The sequence below is a fragment of the Cyprinus carpio genome, chromosome A1, assembly GCF_018340385.1.
Source record: "Cyprinus carpio isolate SPL01 chromosome A1, ASM1834038v1, whole genome shotgun sequence".
Lineage (NCBI taxonomy): Eukaryota > Metazoa > Chordata > Actinopteri > Cypriniformes > Cyprinidae > Cyprinus > Cyprinus carpio.
In genome coordinates this window covers 35,449,633-35,472,283 of record NC_056572.1, presented here as the reverse complement: position 1 = coordinate 35,472,283, position 22,651 = coordinate 35,449,633, and the positions used below count along the sequence as shown (strand labels likewise).

General features: G+C 35.4%; 1 protein-coding gene across 1 annotated transcript in view; it reads right to left on the bottom strand.

Annotated features, from left to right (window-relative positions):
- LOC109070714 (complement C3-like) overlaps nt 1–22,651 on the bottom strand; it is a 79,139-nt gene that overhangs the window by 35,915 nt on the left and 20,573 nt on the right. The window contains 9 exon segments of the mRNA XM_042764278.1: nt 14,820–14,861; nt 15,102–15,231; nt 15,309–15,452; nt 15,520–15,711; nt 15,842–16,045; nt 16,495–16,641; nt 16,776–16,891; nt 16,969–17,089; nt 17,227–17,329. Coding sequence (XP_042620212.1) covers nt 14,820–14,861; nt 15,102–15,231; nt 15,309–15,452; nt 15,520–15,711; nt 15,842–16,045; nt 16,495–16,641; nt 16,776–16,891; nt 16,969–17,089; nt 17,227–17,329 — 1,199 coding nt within the window.

Sequence of the window (22,651 nt, the reverse complement as noted above, 5' to 3'; positions counted from 1 at the left end):
GCGATTGTGCAGATATTCGAAAAAAAAAAAAAACAGGACTCTTGTTTGTGTGATAGGCTAAATCCTATATCATAGGCATAGCTATGTTATGAAAACAGAAACTCATTAAATTGCTATTTTTATTTAAAATAATTTTGATGACATTTCTTCATTTCTTGTGTAATGGCAGTAAGATGAGAGAGAGCACTCAAAACTCATCAGATGATCGCATAATTTAGTGGAATCGAATCGAATCGAATCATCCGCTATAAAGAAATGAGGTGTGAAAATTTGAGAATTTATCATTATCTTTCTAAATGTGCGCTCTTTGGCTAAAGGCTTAATGGAGCTGTTTAAAGTAGCCATGTGATAAACCAATCGGTGCAGACGCGACTCAGTATGTGTGTCCTTCTTCTATGTGAAATAATCATAAATACCAGTTTATGCTGTTTGATTGTGGCTTCGAATTTCATATTTGTAAGGCCGGGCATAGGCTACACTGTGCCATTTTTTCGCGATTTCATCAAGGTATCAACTCACACTGTACGAGCAGATCGCGTGTGATATGAAGTCAAAGCTCATGATTTACGGATAACAAATTATTAAATTAGCTTACTCATTGAAAATGATTTAAAACATTTAGATATATTACACAATGAATAGGCCTATAATTAACATTCTGTCTAAAGTAGCCTATGTCCGAACACTGTAATAATCAGTCAACGATGAAAATATAAAACTAGTTTTAAGGCAATAGCTACCCAATGTCTCTCGTCTCCTCTAAGAATATGTGCCATTAAGCGTCAGATGCCGACAGCCTGGTCAGTTTTTACTTTCACTTTCTGAAGCTTAATGAATTGACTGGAGTTTAAAACTTCTTTGCGGGCATAAAGCTCATGCAGTTTGCACAATGTTTGTGTGGCATGCACTGGGTCGCCTTCATGGTTTAAAACTAAAATATTTAGAATTTTGCGACGTGTTTGAAAAGAGAGATCTCTCTCTTATCATTTTCTTTCTCGCTGTAGACTATAAAAGATTAAATAGTTGAAGTTCTATTTTCGTGCAGGTGCAGTGAGTGGGGAAAAGCACTGAGTTTAGGGCAGTCAGTGCTTCAACTGTGCTTTACAATCACGAGGGGCAGAGGTGGAAAGTCCAGGGGTCAGAAAGTAAAAGTCCTGCCATATGTTTATTCCACCAATGAACTCAGCAGCTGATTTCACCAGATGAGGAATCAATTCATTCCTTCCAAGTCACAAAATGAGTCTCAAGTTAAATCCCAAGTCCTCAAAGAGTTAAAGTTAAATGAAATAATTAAGTGACTAATTAAATGAAGATTGTGCATTAGTGATGAACACCTGCTGTTAACAATCAACCATCACTGAAGAAAAGAGAAACACAAGAACTACAACTGACTTTAAGCACAGCCTTGGATGAAATCAATTGAAAGGAAAAAAAAAAAACTTTGCCACCATAATTGTGGTCAGTATTTGCTTCAGTTGGACTCTTGAGCCTTTTAACAGTTTTGATAAATTTGCTTCTAAGCAAATGCATTATTGTTCCATAGCAAGCGTTTATGCAATGCTGAAGCAAATCTTGAGCTAGCAGGTAACTTATGCTTTTGATGACTGTATGATCTTGATTTGAATTTCTTCATTGTTCTTTAAAAAAAAAGAGTGATATCTCATTATACATTGCCACCATAATACTTCAATATTAAGAGAAAAAAAAAACTTGTTTAGGATTAGGCATTTAGCCATGAACATTTATCATATGATCCTCAACAGTGGTGACAAATAATTATTCATACTACAGTGCATTATGGGAGTTTTCATGTATTACAACATGAAGCATTTTGTTGATTTTCACCATTGTAGAGATTCATATGCTGGTTCTTGGTATCTGTGTGTGTGTCTAAAAAGCACTGGAGTTCAAATTTCTGTATGTGTTACACAGATTTTAAATTTATTCTCTGTAATTATTATAACAGTACTTTTTTTGCATGCTGTAGTTTCACTGGGATGATTATTCAAAATCTAAACTTATGAAAAAACAAACACTATTTCGAATATAATCACACCAGCTGTTCAATCTGTTTAATGCATATCACTGATTTCTTTTCTCTACAACCCCACATATAGAACTACAGAGAAAGATCTAGTACAACAAGTCAAGGGTGAAGAGCACAACTAAATCAAACACTGATCTCCATGATGGTGGCATCATTTTAACCAATAAAACATTAACATCTGATCCTCTGTAATTTACAACAACAACAGGTGTTCATCACTAATGCACAATCATCATTAATTAGTCACTTAATTATCTCATTAACTTTAACTCTTTGAGGACTAGGGATTTGACTTGAGACTTGTTTGTGACTTGGAAGGAATGACTTGATTCCTCCTCTGGTGAAATCAGCTGCTGAGTTCATGGGTGGAATAAACATATGGCAGGACTTTTACTTTCTGACCCCTGGACTATCCACCTCTGACGAGGGGCGACCAAAATTTCTGACAGGACAAAATCGGAGGAAAATCGCACAGTGTATGCCTAGCTTAAGCTGTAGCCCCAGCTGGCCCGCGGCTTAGATCTTACGTGCGCAGTGGAAATGCGGCTAATAATTTAAGAATTCTGACCGAGCGGCAACCTCCCGCTCTCTCTCGTGAATCCAACAAGGAAGTGACTAAAACTGTAATTCATCGACTGGCCGCTAGAGGCTGGCTGCAAAAGAGAGTCAGTCCCATAGACTCCCCATGTTAAAATGCCCAACTTTACAGCAGAAAAAAATGTTTACAGCCTGGTGCAAAAAAATGATTTTGGTCTATATAGTTAATTTTGCCCTTCATGACAACTGTGAGGGGGGTGAATTTTTTTATAACTCATCCGTATAAATTATATTAAGCCTTAAAGTTCTGCATAATTAAGGGCGTGGTCACTTGAGTGACAGGTGGATTGCTGCTGCTGACAATGCTGTCGCGCTAGGTGGGCGTGGCTTCAGCAACCAGCTCCCGCCTTTTTGCCCATTTTCGATTATCCAGGAGAGTCGCGATGTGAGGTGCTGCCAAAGATGCAGATGGCCCGCTCTGCACACTTTGAGCTTCAAAAACGCTCTTCAGGAGTCTATGGGTGATGTCACGGACACTATGTCCATGTTTTTATACAGTCTATGATTCTGACTGGCATATAACGAACAAATCAAATAAACGTAATCGGGCAAAGCCCACTCAAGCCCAATGGTAAGTCCGGCCATGGCTAGAGTACTGTCAATTAGAGAACTGCACTCCGCGGGACTCAACGCAACAGGATGCGGCTCTGGACAACTCTTGATATGTGAGTGCGGGTGCGGGTGGGAAGAGACGTGTGCGTGTGCGGGATGCGGGAGAATAAAATGATTTGCGGGACTCTCGCAAAATAGAAATTATCTAAACATAAAGTGCCTAAAGTATATAAATTGTTATTTATCTGTTGCATAAAAGCAAAAAGAACAACTAATATTAACATTAAAATGATTGACATGCGGCAAGCTAGGCATAGTTTCTATTTATAACACGTGTTTAAAGGGTTGTAGCCAATCACAGACATAGCTGTTGATTTCTGGAACGCAATGACCAAACAGAGGTGATTAAGTTAGAATCTACTCACCGCAGTTCTGAAATTGCATGCTCACGAATCCTCTCATTTTAACACATGAAGTGTAGACATTGTAAAAGATTCATTGTGCATATATTTACTGTGTTATAACCTTATACAGTCTATGGTTATAACAGAGCTTCAAGAGATCGCGATTAACTAAGATTACAGCTTTTAGTGATAATAAAGGAAGCACTGCTCGCATTCTGCCATGCCAAATCATGTACGCAGCAGCCCATGCTTACGCTTCTGTTAAAAATAACAGTTGTGAATGTTGACGCCTAGCCTAAATACATATTTTATCCTGAGTGTTTATGCTGGGACGTTGTGGCACTTAGGAGATGTTACAGAACCATTTCATGTAAATTTCTTCGAATGTATGGAAAAAAAATCTGCATAGATCATTTTTATGCAGGCTTTTGCGGGTGGGAACGAGAAAAAACATGAATGTCGCGGGCGGGAGCGGGACCAGATAAGATATATTTCTGAAGGCGCGGGTCAGAATCTTGCGGGAGCGGTACTGAAAAATCCATCCCACGCAGGTCTCTACTGTCAATCTGACGACCCATACACTGTAAAACCCGACAAGTAACTTAACTCAAACCGTTTGAGTAAACAGATATCCTTAAAAACCTGACAAGTTAGGTTTACTCAAACCGTTTGAGGAAACCGATTGCCTTAAACCATTTAAGTTTTAAAACTAACACACTGTAAAACCCCGACAAGTAACGTAACTCAAACCTTTTGTGTAAACAAATATCCTTAAAAACATGACAAGTTGGGTTTACTCAAAACCGTTTGAGGAAACCGATTGCCTTAAACCATTTAAGTTTTAAAAACTAACAGTTATGAGTACTCTGAACTTAATTCAGTTGAGTTCACTGAAAGAAGACATACATTGCAATTAAATAATTCAGTGATTAATTTGAGTGATAATTGTGAATTAGTGATGAACAGCTGCTGTTAACAAACAGAATTACTGAAGAAAAGAGAAACACAACAGAACTCCAACTGACTTCAGACACAGCCTTAGATAAAATAAACTGAAATAAAATACATTAAATCTCTCAAGATCTGATTAAAGAACCCCACAAACAGAATCACTAGCTCCACTTATTAATAACCAGACTGACTTTATTTCTGTCAGACGTCTACAGAAGATCTGATTGAGAATTAACTAAGGTTTAGATGTTGATTTATGTTTTCATTTAAAGTAACCATGTTAGAGATCAGTGTTTGCTTTAGTTGCGCTCTTGACCCTTGATTTCTGTCTTAGTTTTTTCTTTGGCTGTTGTAACCATTTGTTGTAACTCAAAAGCCCAGAAAAAATAATCATCAGGTGTTATACACACACTCACACTCTTAGAAGCTGCTTTTATCCAAAGCAACTTACAGTGCATTCAGGTTAGCATTTTTTTGTTATCTAACCTGTACCTAGATGTTGGTTGTTATACTGTATATTGGTGATGATGATCATTGATTATTGAACTGTTTGGAGTCTAATCTCTCATGAAATAGGTGTTGTGTAATTAGTTGGATTGATTACAGTAAAAGTGATTCTAAGAGCCAGTGGTTCTGTGATAATCAGTTAATATAAAGAACTTTCCAAACAGTTTGGTTTTCCGTGGTGTCACTCAGTCACACACAGACATCAATAATCAGCATATGAACCTCAACAATGGTGACCATAAAAAAAAAACAAAAAACAATGCAGCAGAGCATGCTGGGAGCCATGGATGAGTTTTGTACTACAATAGTACCCAGCATGCATTGCAGCATGTTTTTTTTTTTTTCGTAACCATTGTTGAGGTTCATATTCTGATTATTGATGTCTGGTGTGTGACTAATTGACACCATAGAAAACAACCAAACTGTTTGAAAAGTTTTTTATATTAACTGATTATGAAAGAACCACTGATTTTTTTAAATGGTTTTCATTGTAATCAACTGAACTAACAATAGAGCAGCTATTTAGTAAGATTTTGAACTCTGAACAGCTCCATAATTGATGATTATCGTCACCAATATGCTGTATAACAACCAATACTTGATCATATTTTCTCTGGGTTTTTTGAGTTATAACAAACATGTTTCAAAAACACGTGGTTACAACGCCCAAAAAAAAATAATCTAAGACAGAAGTCAAGGGTTCAAGAGCCCAACTAAAGCAAACACTGATCTCTAACATGGTTACTTCAAATGAAAACATTAATCAACATCTAAACCTTAGTTAATTCTCAATCAGATCTTCTGTAGACGTCTGACAGAAATAAAGTCAGTCTGGTTATTAATAAGTGGAGCTGGTGATGCTGTTTGTTAACAGCAGCTGTTCATCACTAAAGCTCAATCAGCACTTAATTAATCACTTTGATTACATAATTGCAAAGTTTTAAAACTTACATGGTTTAAGTAAAGGCAATCTGTTTACTCAAACGGTTTGAGTTACTGTGACTTGTCAGGTTTTACAGTGTAGGAAAGAGAAATCAAAAGTGAGATCTCTTTAACATCTCAAATATTTCTCATAGACATAAATTAGTTTGTTTTTTATTTTGTTTTATTTTTTGCCATGCAATAAAGCTAATTTCAAAGGCCAATTTATAATATTGGTACAGTAAAAAAAGTGCACAAAATTAGTATTTTGTTACGGCACACTGTAAAACCTGACAAGTCACAGTAACTCAAACCGTTTGAGTAAACAGATTGCCTTTACTTAAACCATGTAAGTTTTAAAACTTTGCAATTATGTAATCAAGTGATGAAGAGCTTTAGTGATGAACAGCTGCTGTTAACAAACAGAATCACCAGCTCCACTTATTAATAACCAGACTGACTTTATTTCTGTCAGACGTCTACAGAAGATCTTATTGAGAATTAACTAAGGTTTAGATGTTGATTTATTGTTTCATTTGAAGTAACCATGTTAGAGATCAGTGTTTGCTTTAGTTGGGCTCTTGACCCTTGATTTCTGTCTTAGATTTTTTTTGGACGTTGTAACCATGTGTTTTTGAAACACGTTTGTTATAACTCAAAAAACCCAAAGAAAATATAATCAGGTATTGGTTGTTAATACAGCATATTGGTGATGATAATCATCAATTATGGAGCTGTTCAGAGTTAAAAGTCTAATTAAATAGATGTTCTATAGTTAGTTCAATTGATTACAATGAAAGCCATTCAAAAAGTCAATGGTTTTTTCATAATCAGCTAATATAAAGGATTTTCCAAACAGTTTGGCTTTCTATGGTGTCAATTAGTCACACACAGACATCAATAATCAGAATAATGAACCTCAACAATGGTTACGAAAAAAAAAAAAAAAAAAAACATGCTGCAATGCATGCCGGGTACTATTGTAGTACAAAACTCATCCATGGCTCCCAGCATGCTCTGCTGCATTTTATTTTTTATGGTCACCATTGTTGAGGTTCATATGCTGATTATTGATGTCTGTGTGTGACTAAGTGACACCACAGAAAACCAAACTGTTTGGAAAGTTCTATATATTAACTGATTATCACAGAACCACTGGCTCTTAGAATCACTTTTACTGTAATCAATCCAACTAATTACACAACACCTATTTCATCAGAGATTAGACTCCAAACAGTTCAATAATCAATGATTATCATCACCAATATACAGTATAATAACCAACATCTAAGTACAGGTTATATAAAAAAAAAGCTAACCTGAATGCACTTTAATTCACAACATATAAAAACATCTTCTAAGAGTTTTATTATTTACAAAAAATCTTATCAAAAACACACTGTTACAACGACCAAAAAAAAATGGTTACAACAGGCAAAGAAAAAACTAAGACAGAAATCAAGGGTCAAGAGCCCAACTAAAGCAAACAACACTGATCTCTAACATGGTTACTTTAAATGAAAACATAAATCAACATCTAAACCTTAGTTAATTCTCATCAGATCTTCTGTAGACGTCTGACAGAAATAAAGTCAGTCTGGTTATTAATAAGTGGAGCTGGTGATGCTGTTTGTGGGGTTATTTAATCAGATCTTGAGAGATTTAATGTATTTTATTTCAGTTTATTTTTATCTAAGGCTGTGTCTGAAGTCAGTTTGTAGTTCTTGTGTTTCTCTTTTCTTCATTAATTCTGTTTGTTAACAGCAGCTGCTCCTCACTAATTCACAATTATCACTCAATTAATCACTTAATTATTTAATTGCAAAGTATATCTTCTTTCAGTGCACTCAACTGAATTAAGTTCAGAGTACTCACAACTATTAGTTTTAAAACTTAAATGGTTTAAGGCAATCGGTTTTCCTCAAATTGTTTGAGTTAACATAACTTGTCAGGTTTTAGTGAGGATTTGTCTAAAAACAACACAAATCAATTACTCTCTTTTCTTCAGTAATTCTGTTTGTTAACAGCAGGTGTTCATCACTAATGCTCAATTATCACTCAATTAATCACTTAATCACTTAATATCAATGTATATCTTCTTTCAGTGAACTCAACTGAATTAAGTTCAGAGTACTCATAACTGTTAAGTTTTAAAAATTAAATGGTTTTAAGGCAATCGGTTTCCTCAAACGGTTTGAGTAAAACCAACTTGTCATGTTTTTAAGGATATTTGTTTACACAAAAGGTTTGAGTTACGTTACTTGTCGGGTTTTACAGTGTGTTAGTTTTAAAACTTAAATGGTTTTAGGCAATCGGTTTCCTCAAACAGTTTGAGTAAACCTAACTTGTCAGGTTTTTAAGAATATCTGTTTACTCAAACGGTTTGAGTTATGTTACTTGTCGGGTTTTACAGTGCAGTATTTGTGGCAGTCGAGAAATCTTGCTGCAAAACTGGTCCAAAAGGTGTGCGTTTTTGCGCCAATGCATTGTTAAAGGATCAGTGTGTTGTGTAATATTCCCAGTGGTGGACGAAGTACACAAATCAAGTACTTGAGTAAAAGTACAGATACGTATAATAAAATAATACTCCAGTAAAAGTAAAAGTACTCCTTTTTCAATTTTACTTGAGTGAAAGTACAAAAGTACTCAATTTATTACTTACATATAGATTTAAAGTACTGATAGATATATTTATTTTGCAATTTTATATAGGCTGGCTACTTAATTTTATATTAGCACATATGTTTTTTTTTATAATCCTACTGCTCAAAATACCTGGAATTTTCCCAAAATAACCACTACAGGGAGTCAAGATATATTTTTTGTTGTTGATATGGACTACGCTGACAAGAGTGATGTAGTAATGTTCACTGTGAAGCTTACACTGCAATGTACCTGAGAGAAAACAGATTTGTGACCCTGGACCACAAAACCATAAGGGTCAATTTTTTGAAATTGAGATTTAGGCATTATCCGAAAGCTGATTAAATAAGCTTTCCATTGATGTTTTGTTTGTTAGGAAAGGATGATATTTGTCTGAAATACAACTATAGGAAAATCTGTAATCTGAGGGTGCAAAAAAATCAAAACACTGAGAAAATCACCTTTAAACTTGTATAAATGAATTCTTAGCAATGCATATTACTAATCAAAAAATAAGCTTTTATATATTTACAGTAGGAAATTTAGAAAATATCTTCATGGAACATGATCTTTACTTAATAACCTAATGATTTTTGCCATAAAAGAAAAATTAATCATTTTGACTCATACAATGTATTTTTGGCTATTGCTACAAATATACCCCAGAGACTTCAGACTGCTTTTGTGCTCCAGGGTCACATATGATCATCAGATTTTCACCAGTAAGAAAAAAAGTGTTTTAAAAATTTGTTGTTTTGTAGAAACATCACAGTTATATATGACATGAGAATAAGGCCTGAAGTTAGGAAGAACATTTTCTCAAACCTTGTCTGTGGTGTAAAAACACTCCTGGCCAAATACTCCCAGAGGGCATCACTTCCCACTTTGATAATTACTGTAGTTACCATGTCCTGAACATCACATCCTTTCTTTTTCCCCCAGATATAATATATATAGGTGGTTGAATAAAAATATTTGGACTTTATTTTTAAAAATAACCTCAACTTAGCACCAGCAAGCTTGTTAGCTAGACAGTTAGCATCAGCTACCAATATTTACTTATTTTCAGTATGGTTATGAATAAACATTCATATCTGTCTACTTGGGTGGTTAATTCAAACAATATAAAAGTTTATACTGTTGATAAACAAAATAAAAACAGACGTCACATAGGGATAAACGCGTAACATTTTAATACAACTGTTAATGTTATGGCAGCGGGAATTTGAACGTGAATTAGTTATTTTATTTAATCTGTGTTAATTTAATGTTTTGTTTTTTTGACCTAAGAGGCACAGATGTGTTTGCATTCAAGCATTTCAGTGGACTTAAATAGTTCACCCTTTACAGAAGAATTAGTTCACAAACAACTGACCATTTTGACCTAAATATGATTTTCAGTTACAATAATTAATCTCAAAATTCGACATTAGTAACTTACTTTTAGCAGCATCAGTCGTGCGCGCGCTCAAGATCTCCCGGTTGTGAATTGAGTTCACTAGAGACTCACACTAAACGGTTCATTTGAATCAGTGAGTTGTAGACTCGAGAACAGCTGCAATCAGATCATTCTAATTCGTGAATGAATCGTTTGGTGCGATTTGCCAACCGATTTAAAAGGTTCATTGAAAAGAATCAGTTCGTTCTTGAATCAGACACCGCTTCTGCGTCTCAGAGCACGTGATATATTATAAGGAGTATGAAATGTAGTGAAGTAAAAAGTACGATCTTATGCTTTGGAATGTAGTGAAGTAAAAGTAAAAGTTACTTAAAATAAAACTACTCCAGTAAAGTACAGATACTTGAAAAATGTACTTAAGTACAGTAACGAAGTAAAGCTACTCCGTTACTGTCCACCACTGAATATTCCCATATGAAACTTTAACGGCCAATTAAAACATACTTTTAAAGTAAAATCCGCTAATTCACAAGATCAGTACATCCTTTATTAAACCACCTTAAATAAATTAAAACACACTCACTTAAAACTCGAAATGCTGACCCTTGTCAAAAAATCCTATTGGAATTTCAGTTTATCCTTTTGGATCTTACTGGATTCTTAGAATCCTATTGGACATTCTGATTGATTTTAATGGAATTTCACTTTGTCCTATTGGATTTTATTTGATTCTTAGAATCCTATTGGACATTCTGATTGATTTTAATGGAATTTCACTTTGTCCTATTGGATTTTATTTGATTCTTAGAATCCTATTGGACATTCTGATTGATTTTAATGGGATTTTACTGTGTCCTGTAGGATTTTATTTGATTCTTAGAATCCTATTGGACATTCTGGTTGATTTTAATGGGATTTTACTGTGTCCTGTAGGATTTTATTTGATGCTTAGAATCTTATTGGACATTGTGTTTTATTTAATGGGATTTACATTTTTCATGTAGGATCTTTTATTGATTTGTATCATATTGGACATAGTGATTTTTTAATGAAAATTCACTTTGTCCTGCAGGATCTTATTTGATTCTGTTAATTACTTACTTTTTAAGAGTAACTTTACTTTTTTAGAGTAACACTGTGTGTGTGTGTGTGTGCGCGTGTGTGTGTGTGTGTGTGTGTGTGTGTGTGTGTGTGTGTGTGTGTGTGTGTGCTTGTAACCTATAAAAATGCAGCCTACATGAATATACACAAATATAAAAACTGAAATTCCTAATACAGTAAGGCAAATATAATAAATATTTCATAATGCCCTAATAAAAAAATCACATGTGACTAAAAATTCCTAGAAACACAAACATCTATAATGGTACGCTTCCCCTTTAAGAAATCCGAATGTAGTGCGCGTGCAACTGTAGCGCGCATACTTTGAACAGTAACGGTCAAAGAGGAGAGGACGCTGAGAAATCGAGTGATTAACGTTGTTTAACTTGTTAAAAGTTTATTTAAAGACGCTAAAAAGGAAGAAATAACGATACTTATCTGAGCTGCATCCTAAACAAACAATTTTGAGTGAATGAACTATATCTGTTGGTGAGTTGTTGATCTCGTTACTGTATCTGCTGATTATAGGAGTCTGCCATTACATAGCAAAATTGTTTAACAACTGATATTAATGAAATATTAATGTAAGCTGTTTATAATAAAATTAAATTGTATAAAACACTGGAGTAGTGAGTACAAAATGCCTGTTCTGACACCATTTTGAGCTGTTTTGAATTGTGGTTTACGTTTTTGTGTAACTTAGCGCTATACTTTAATTATTTGTATTGATTGAGTAATATGTTCTGTTGTCCAGGTCAGGTTTTATGTTCCAGTTAAAAAGTTTGACATGGGACAACAATTCTCCCGTGATATGTGTGTGTGTACATGGAGAAGACGCGCATGACAAGAGAATAATATGGCGAGCCTTGGTCAGCGAGAGGACCTGTTGCGTTGCCTGGTAACCAATTGACCATATGCACTGAGCGCTCTTTATAACTTCCGCATAAAGATAAGCCAGCTCGTAAACTTCCGGTAAAGCTGATTTAATGTTGTGGTTTATAGGTACAGAAACCTCTTCTGCCTAGTTCTTGTCAGAAATTGAAAAAAAAAAAAAAATTATAATAAAAAAAATTATAATAATTGCAACATGATAAATAATGATAGCATAACAATAATGATAGATGATGGCATTATGTTTTATGTTATTTAACAACATATTTTTATATATTTTATAATTTTTTATAATCCCAGGTGATTACCTAGACATGTAATGACATTAAAATGCTGACAACTAAACACTATAGTAACTGTTTAGGCCAGTGGTGCTCAAACTTAACCAGCATTAAAATTCAGTAGCATAGTAGGCCTAACTATTCAACTACAGCTCTGCACAGTAAAAAACAAACAGACAGTTTTATTCCTAATAAGAATATTTACTGTTGTCAGCCACTTCAACATTGTAGATATACAGTTTGAACATTAACACTGCACTGTGCTTAAGTACAGGTAAATAAAAAAAACGTAAATAATGATTAAATTAAAATGTGTTGTACCTAAAAGTTAAATAAAAACTGTATTGTACTTAATCTTTATTTGAATAAAGTTGTTTTTACATTTAAGATAAAATGTATTGTGTTTTAACATTAATTTATAATTAACTTAGTGATTCCTCTGTGCACCACTAGAGGGACTCGTACCACACTTTGAGAACCACTGGTTAGGCTAATATTAGAGATTCTATCTCCCAAATAACATCATAATGGTATGATTGATAATCAATTACTTACCTTCATAGTCATGAACACATTTTAAACACTTATAATATTTGCCCTCTCAACTCTATAGCTGTGCAGTACAATTCACTTTAAACATTTTAACTCCAAATTTTTGTACTTTTATTGTACTGAAGTATAAAGTATAGCAAGTGCAGGAATCACAAAGTCTCATGTCATTTAATAAAAAAAATATGCCCCAACACCAACAGCGTATAAGGAAGAACTAGTTAACTACAAATGAAGTAAGTTAAATATTAATGGTATAACAATTAAATAATGCATTAAATATTTTGAAGTATTTTTAAATTCCATTTAGTAACTACATTTTTAAAGTTTTATCTTTAACTGTCAAAGCTGCTAAATATATTCAGTCAACACATACTTGTTACTGTTGTAGTTTTGCAAATCTGAATTTAGTCTGAATCACTTAATGGACCGCTCTATTTTGACATTGGCTTGTCTTCCCTTATTACTGTCAATCATAGCAATGAGTCCAGAACAATTTAGCAGATTTACCTGCGTAATATTTAACACCCGCGTTTGTCATTCCTAAAATGGTAAATGTGGAAGTTTGGTCCTCTTAGATAAACAAAATTTTTTTTCAAATTGTGAATGGATTTTGTAGAGAAACTGAGCAAAGGGCACTCCCCTTAAAGCACAGTACAATTGACCAGAAATGACTGAGCTGGCTTATAAAACCAGGAAGTAATCGTGCATATGTTCAATTGACAGAGCATTAGTGATTGCTTTGGAATATATTTGATACAATATTTTTCTGTTTTTTCTGTCTTTTTACATTACACACAAACAGAACTTTATTACATTTATTGCATGAAATGAACAGTATTATACACCTCAAAGGGAATTTAAACTGAGTTACTATATCAAATTCTACATATTGTTTGATGTTTTATTGTTCTGTGTTGTGATGGGATTGTATTTGCTATTATTATTGTTGTTACAGTAAAGTGTTATTTTTATATTCAACTTCTGGTCTCCTGTATATGCTTTATACTATATGTTCCTCCTCACTCCTTTAGAGTCTAGAACTGGTCCAGGGGATATTTACATTGGAGGACACAAGTGCTACATACTGTGTGTGTGTGTGTGTGTGTGTGTGTGTGTGTGTGTGTGTGTGTGTGTGTGTGTGTGTGTGTGTGTGATCAATCCATTATCAGTGCTTTAGAAATTTTTGCACTAAAGCTGTGTGCTGCACAAATCACCTCTCGTGTTGTTTACAATGTTACTGAAGGTTGTGCAACATACAATGAACATCAGGGTGAGTTTAAACAAACTGCATACTATTTGTTCATAAAACAAATACAATGGAAAAGTGTACCTTTAGAATAAAATAAAAAATAGAAATCCCATATAAACAGTCACCCAACTGGATCCCATTAAAATCCTATAGGAATGATCCTACAGGATATTTATGTCTTGTCCTATAAGACTATTCCTATCGGAATCCAATAGGAACGGTTCCAAAATATGATAGAAATTCCAATTAGAATCCTGTACAATTTTCTTATTGGAATCCTTTAGGATTTTTTGACAAGGGGAATTAATTCATTCACTTCTCACAGCACTTAATGGGAGGAGCATCATAAACAGAGGGCAGATCGTCAGGTCATTTAAAGGTAAAGTTCACACGTCAATGAGTAACAAAGGAATAAGTAGCTGCATTCTGATTACTTTTATGTGACTGATCCAGCTATGTAGTTTGGGGTAACAAAGCGTTTTATAGGTTTGACTGAAATAATGAAAAAAAAGCACCCCTTAAATCAACGTTTCAAACAAAAACAAAACAATTAAACAAAAAAACAGATAAAGACAAAAAGTAGTCATTGATAATATCTAATCATGTATTTGAATCCAACTGTAATACAATTAATTTTGGGAGGATAACATATCTAACAGCAGAGATTAACTCTAAAAGCATGTTTAATATTTAAAAGGGTTGAATCAGAATTGCTGTTTCTCACCTGATCGCCGTCTTCTCTTTGAAAGGAAGGGACAATCAGGCACTAGAGAAATAAAAAATATTAGAATGAAATTAGCATATGACACTGATGTATGATTGGGGAAATATAATAAACCAGTAACTGTTTGGTGAATTTGCTGCTAAACATCTCAAATGTCTAAATCTGATGAAGGAAATTGTTTCTAGTGCATGGTGGGTATTTATGGTGCCTTTCTGGTTTACTGAATAAAATTTACTGATATTTTTTATTAAAAATGAAGAAATTACAAATATACAAACATACTTGTTCTGGTGTTGGTTCCTCCTGCAGTGCTGGAATCAAACATCAGACCTGCATCAGTGAAAACCCCCATACTGTCCCTCCCACCTCCTGCTGTACAGCCGATGTCATGCTTCTCTATGACTTCCCAGATCTAGAGCAACAAGAAACCATTTATAAACCAGTCTCAAGTGTTCAGTGAATGTTGAGATGCTGATGAAGATCCTTCACCTGAGTCTGAGTGAGTCTGTTCTTGTTCACAGCCTTGTCAACCACCACCAGACCAACTTTAGCTCCAGGATCTCCAGTTATCTGCAGCTTGACCTCATCTCCTGTGTCATAGGTATTCATCTTGTCCTTCACCTTAATCTGGAGCTGTTATTAAATGAGACACTGAGTCAGACCTCAACACATCATCTATTTCTTGTGAATGTTGACTCACCATCCCCATGCATGTGTCCTTCACATCGACCCAGACTGAATCAGACACCACCTCAGATGAGCCCACATGATAATAAGCCACAAAGCGGAAGGACGGCACCATGTCTTTAGTTACAGGCAGAGACAGAGCCACTAGAGATTGTCCTCTTTGCTTGAACCTGTCTGCTTTTACAATCTGACCTTTACTTAAGATCTGAAAATGAGGCAGATGATAAAACATAGATACATTTATTCATGAGATTCAAAATAATACAGAAGCAATACACAAGGTTTACACAAATCAATAACATATCTGCATGAATGATGACATGACTGTCAATCACCATGTATGTGAAGTCTTGATCTTTGACTCCTGGGCTTCGTCCAGTGTTCAGATAGACTGTCATTGAATCACCGATCTGAAGCTCTGCAGCATCAATGAAGATGTACAGGTAGTTTTTGGAGCCGCCTTTGGTCTCGTAGGCCTGAGCTGTCATCTTTCTCACTGCCTGCTGTTCATCTCTTAATTGTGGATCTTTGGTCTTTGCCTGGAAATAATAAATCCATTGTTTTCCGATGTTCTCAGTACAATATGCTCTATTATTTATTTATTTTACAAATTAGACTTTTAATGTGAGCCAAACTTTAAAAGTACATTAAAATAGATATGATACAAAGCCCTTCAACATGGGAAGCAGTAGAAATGTAGTACCTAAGTCATGTTTAATTATAATTTCCCAAGATAATGGTTTCTTTTTTCTTTTTTTTTCTATTGGCTGTTCAACATTTGTTAACTGATCTATTGTCCACTAGATCACCAGTGAAACTGACTGAGCATCAGTGCTGTTCCCTTTCAGTCAGTCACGTTCAACGTTACGTCAGTGACTGACGAATCGGAGATCCCTGATTCGTCAGTCACTGACGTAACATCTCTGTTCCCTCCTTCGGGGAACGAGGGTTACATACGTAACCGAGACGTTATGCAGGCAGGTCTTACAGTGATCTCCAGTGTTGAAGATCCTCCTGGAGTGTTGACAATAACCTTCACAATGCCACTGGCTCTTGTTTGACCTCTGACCCCTCCAGGATTGACCTCCACTTCCATATTCTCAGCAGGTGTTTTGTCAGGATTTGTTACATATAACTTTTATAGAACCAAGACAAAAATAAATAAATTAAAATAAATTAAATATATATATATAATTATGTTGTTTAAATTTTTGGCTCTGTTCCTGTTTAACCCTTCAGGTTCTCAACTATCTAGTCAATGTTTAATACCAAGACGTCGAAGGGCATCCCAGGTTTGAAGAATTGAGATCTTTTTTTGAAGTGGATGGTGTACGGTGACGTCACAATCTGAATGCCTCTCCTTTCTGCTTCCACCATTTCACTGCCTGAAACACACGATTAGCTTCTCATACAATCACACATATGCAGGTAAACATCTGCATACAGATCTGTTGAGTCTTACCACTTTCTGTTAATAGACTGACTGAAACATAGATTGATCGTCCAACCAGCTGGTTAATGTTTGGAAAGGTCTTAGTGATCATCTGATTGGTCAGTTCTGCAGTACCCTCTCCTTTAATGATCTATTCATATATGAGAAACACAGCAACATCAGTCTACAAGATACAGTAAAAAGCTATTTACCTTCTTATTTAAACTGTCCTCATGGTGAGGAGAAATTATATCGATCCCATCAGGCGAGATGTTTAATGTCTCTCACCTGAACTTTTTGCAGAGATGCAGGAATACTTATTTTCTTCTCATCTTCCATCACACCAAACACCACAAACGCATTTCCATCCACCTTCTGTCCAAACAGGTATCTATAAAAGCACATCCAATCTCTGCTGTAAAACTGAATGATGACGACTGTCCCTGATCCACATACACTTCATTACATAGAAAAAGAGCAGCTTCAGCATTTTTAAAAGCTCTTCTTTTGTGTTGAGAAAGTCATACAGGTTTTAAACAATATGAGGTAGTTTTATTTTTGTACTCTGATGCTGTTTGAGAAGTGTTTGCTTTGAGTGTTTGTGCAGATTGTGCAGATCTACTGAAAGTGACTGACACAACTGAAACTATGTTCATACGATCAGTAAAATAATTGTAGTAAATAGATAATTGTCTTTGTTCATTTGAAAGCTATCAGGAAAAGTTTGGGTTTCACACATATAGTACATTATTTTGTAGTTTACATACAAACACTATTTTAATTCACTGTGCTCACACATTAAACACTGATTTTGAATACACACTCTAAGGGTGCTTTCACACTTGGTTCGCTTGCCTGGTCCGAACACGAGTTCGATGGCTCCCCCCTCACCCTGCCCCCACTGGACTGCGTTCATATTATATTATTTGGGTCCGAACCGCGGTTCGTTTGCGTCATCAAGCAAGCAGCTGTTTACCCTGTTGCTTAGTAACTAGGGTGCAGGAGAAGGCAGCAAATGTATTACATTGCTCTCTGCAGTTTTATCTATTTACATTTTTGAACTGTTCGTTTTGTTTTGCAAGGCTTTGGTACATAACTACACTTACATCTGTCTTATGAATTTACTGCAACTGCTCTAAAGAACGCTGAAGGTGAACAGAAAAGAAATATACAGCTCTCTCTTTACAGCGCGTCACACTCGTCAGGAAAGTAAGTGAAACTCACACACAAACACACATTTTTATCAAATAATACATCATTAATAGCACTTCACTTCCGCAATTTTGTACTATTGCGTTCACATCAGCAGCAAACCGTACTGGAGTTTACATGAACCATACCCCAGACCACCCTTTTTAAGTGGACTCGGATACGGTTCACAGGTGCGCACTCGAGTTCGGAAGACAGCGTTCACATCATCCAAACGAACCAAACTCTGACGTCAATCGAACCCGGGTGCGCACCAAAAGTGCTAGTGTGAAAGCACCCTAAAAAACGCTGGGTTGTTTTTTCAACCCAAATGCTGGGTTGAGACCACTGGGTAAGGATGTTGGGTTGTTTTAACCCAATTTGGGTTGAAAATTGGTCTTGATTAGCCTTTTTCACACTTCCATATTTCTGGCTTCCGGATTGGTGCTTGCAGGGTAAAAGTTTTTCCAGTGACAACTACTTAACAAGAATGAGTTTGAGAATCAAAGTCTTTTTATACAAATAAGAGATAATGAAAATGCTTGAACTGCTGGTACTTTACTTTTAACTTTTTGCATCAGCTCGGGTCATCACATACAAGTTTGTTTAATTCTAAATGGTGGCAGTTATAATTCAGTTAGTTTTGCCGTTCTGTCTGCTTGGTTCTGGCTGTGCATTATGACTCTCCACATGATTTTTTTCTGTATTATTATTATTATTATTATTATTATTATTAAATATTGTATTTTTTACTTGCTGTCCTTTGCATTATTCATGTGATGGTTTAAATGTACGTTGTATAATGTGCCCTGGGAAATAAATAGTCAATGAGATGACACAAGAGATGACTCGGAATCATGACTTTATTCCTATTTTATCAGATTACGTTGTTGTATTGAGTTTAAATGCATCAGCCGGTCTCAGAATCGTTTAATGTTTTCTTGGAAAAAAAATGTGCTCTCTGGAAATAAATGATGTCATTTTTTAAGTAATTTATAATGTGGTAATTCAAGGAAAATGACTGAGTAAATTGAGTCAAGGGTCAAGTCAAGGGTCAAGAGCTCAACTAAAGCAAACACTGATCTCTAACATGGTTACTTCAAATGAAACAATAAATCAACATCTAAACCTTAGTTAATTCTCAATAAGATCTTCTGTAGATGTCTGGCAGAAATAAAGTCAGTCTGGTTATTAATAAGTGGAGCTGGTGATGCTGTTTGTGGGGTTATTTAATCAGATCTTGAGAGATTTAATGTATTTTATTTCAGTTGATTTCATCTAAGGCTGTGTCTGAAGTCAGTTGTAGTTCTTGTGTTTCTCTTTTCTTCAGTAATTCTGTTTGTTAACAGCAGCTGTTCATCACTAATTCACAATTATCACTCAATTAATCACTTAATTACTTAATTGCAATGTATAGCTTCTTTTTCTGAACTCAACTGAATTAAGTTCAGAGTACTCACAAATTATTAGTTTTAAAACTTAACTGGTTTAAGGCAATCGGTTTCCTCCTCAAACGGTTTTTTGAGTAAACCTAACTTGTCAGGTTTTTAAGGATATCTGTTTACTCAAACGGTTTGAGTTAAGTTACTTGTCGGGTTTTACAGTATATTATGTCATACAATTGCGTCTTTAAAGCACTGCTCTGTCGCACAGTTACATGCACCCTGTCACTGTAAACTGGTCTGTCAATCATCTTGTCACAGTTAACATCCTCCACATTTCATTTAACTTCCTACCGTACTCGAGAAAAAAGAAGTAGCTCGTTGATCTGCCAGTCGCGGGTCTTTCATGCGGAGATCTTTTCTGCATAATGATGCATTTAAAGGGGTGCTATTATGCTTTTATTATTATTTATTATTATGCTTGAGTTAGTCTGTAATGTTGCTGTTTGAGCATAAAAAAGATCTGCAAAGTTACAAATCTCAAAGTCCAATTCAAAAGAAGATATTTTATTTAACAGAAATCACTTTTCAAAAACTACAATGACTGACTCGTTTGGACTACAATGCAAATTTTCCGGGATTTGTGATATCACAAAGATCGACAAATGGGACGAGACCTGGTTTAGCTGCACTAGAGAAAGCAGCAAATGTGTTATCACTAGCCTATGTCAGAGACACGCTAGCTTTCCAAATACAGACGAGCTTAGAGTGGTTAAAATCATCTGGGTTTAAATCACGCTCAAATTGGTTTGATTTTGACGCAATATTTACACTGAAGCTTGCAGGAGGCTGCTATGGTAAGAAGCAGGACATTCCCCGACCAGGCGAGGAGCGTCTCGCTGCAGCCTGCGGTGGACATCCAACCCGGCCAACATCCAAGTGTGACGTCACAGACCACGCCCATGTCAAAATACGTCACATTCTCAATCATTTTGAAACAGGAAGAAGCATCGATAAGAAGATAATTTGTATTGTTTGCCAACCGCTAAAAAAAGAAGCTGTTGTTTGCCGTGTCGGTAAGTAAAAAAAAATATCTTTGTTCTTTACCAAACGTTGACAACTTTAAGAACGTGTCCGTCATTTGTGTGCATGTGCATCAGTGGTGGAAAGAGTACTAAAAATTTGTACTTAAGTACAAGTCCTGTTACATTGCTAAAATAATACTCAATTACAAGTAAAAGTACTGGTGTCAAAAAAGTACTTAAGTAAAAGTACAAAGTACTCCTCTCAAAAATTACTCAGAGTACTAATTACTAGTTACTTTTAAGACAGTGATATTTAATTACCAAAAAATATTCATATCAAAGACCTATGTGGATAATAGCAACTTTGAACAAAACCAACTTCTATCTTATTGTCAAAGTATGTGAATTAGTGGTCATGATACAGGAATTTCTAACTTCAGTACCTTGGTTGAATAGGAGTGGTAAAAGGGGTCCTATCATGCTCTTTTATAAAGTCTTGATTTCATTTTTTTGGCAGATGTACTAGAACATGCTCTCATGCTTGGTGATTCGAAAAATGCATTATTTTTCACATAATTTACATTATTACAATACCTTTCTCCCCATCCTGGCACAAACAGCTTGATTAGTTCCGGGTTTGGTGAAGGCCCACCTTCCAAAAAACGAAACGTGTTGTAATTGGTTAGCTGTCCCAGTGCGTAGTAATTGGCGAACAGCTCAGACGGTGTTTCAGTACTGCCCCGCCCCTTGCCAAAGCAGCAAGTTCTGTCTGCTCCAGTATAGTTATGATGGCATCAATATTGTCATATCAATTTGAGCCGGATTCAGACCCTGAGAATATTAAACAAGAGGATCACACAGAACCTTTGCACGCACGGATATTGCAGGACATATTAGAGTGGTAACATTATTGTTATTTTTTTGGCTAAATCACGTTTTAGATAGGATGTCAAAAACTGCTTAAAAACAACTGCATTGACTATGTACAGATAAACCAGCACTGTAATGTCTCATGACTCCCCTAAAAACTGACACTACAGCAGCACTTCTTTGTCGTCGTCTTGTCTGATCCACTCAGCCAAGCGTTCGAACCATGACCTCACCCCTCCCCACCAACCAACCATTTCCGTAGGCGGGGATTTATTTTAATGATATTCTAATGGGCTGCTTTGTGACATCACAAACCCCGGAAAAACAACATTGTAGTTCAAACTAGCCGTTTTTTTGTAGTTCTTGAAAAGGGATTTTTTTTTTAAATCTCCCTTTGGAGTCAACTTTGAGATTTATAACTTTGTAGATCTTTTTTATGCCCAAACATACACACTACACACTGACTAAAATAAAAAATACAAATAAAAAGCATAATAGGACCCCTTTAAGAATATCTGCTTGTTACGACTGCCATCTTGCTTCACCGCTTCTGGGTCCTAACGCTCTGCCAGACGCCCCCTCAGAAAACAACAAAGTGTGTGCATATACACACTCATGATGTCATGTAATACTGAAAAAATTATAACCCTAACCTTTTTCTCCATACTGAAATCTCAGATGGCCTGACAGTGATTCAGCTAAAATATTAGTGTCTAAGACACTGTGAGTACGGAGACTGTAGTGTGCACAGCGAAGTTTTAAACGCTTAGCTTAAATATGTAATATTAATTAAAAAGTGCTCATAAATGCTGCTGAGATAGTATTCTCAAGTGAAATGAGTAGAGGCTTGGAACCGGAAACAGCAGTCCTAACATCATGACTTAACAAGAGGATTCTCCCAAGCCATCAAACTGACTTCATCAGAGCAAGAACGCCATTCCAGAGCCACAAGCGATGGCAGACTATTTTTTCTCAGTCTATTGGCTTGCATGGTTCAATTGTTCGCCACAAGACTAGTACTGTGCACTAAAAAAAGCAAGTAGGGTTATTTTTGATTTCATAATGTACAATCATTTTCAATACCATTGGCAAAAACCTATCACATACTGTATATTGCCATATAGACATTTTAATATGTTTTTGTCCATCCATTTTTTTCAAGGCACTCATTATTTCAAGATTTGAAATTGGTTTAATCCAAGTCCAAGTATTTTTGGATCAATTACCATTACAAAAATCTCAATCTTC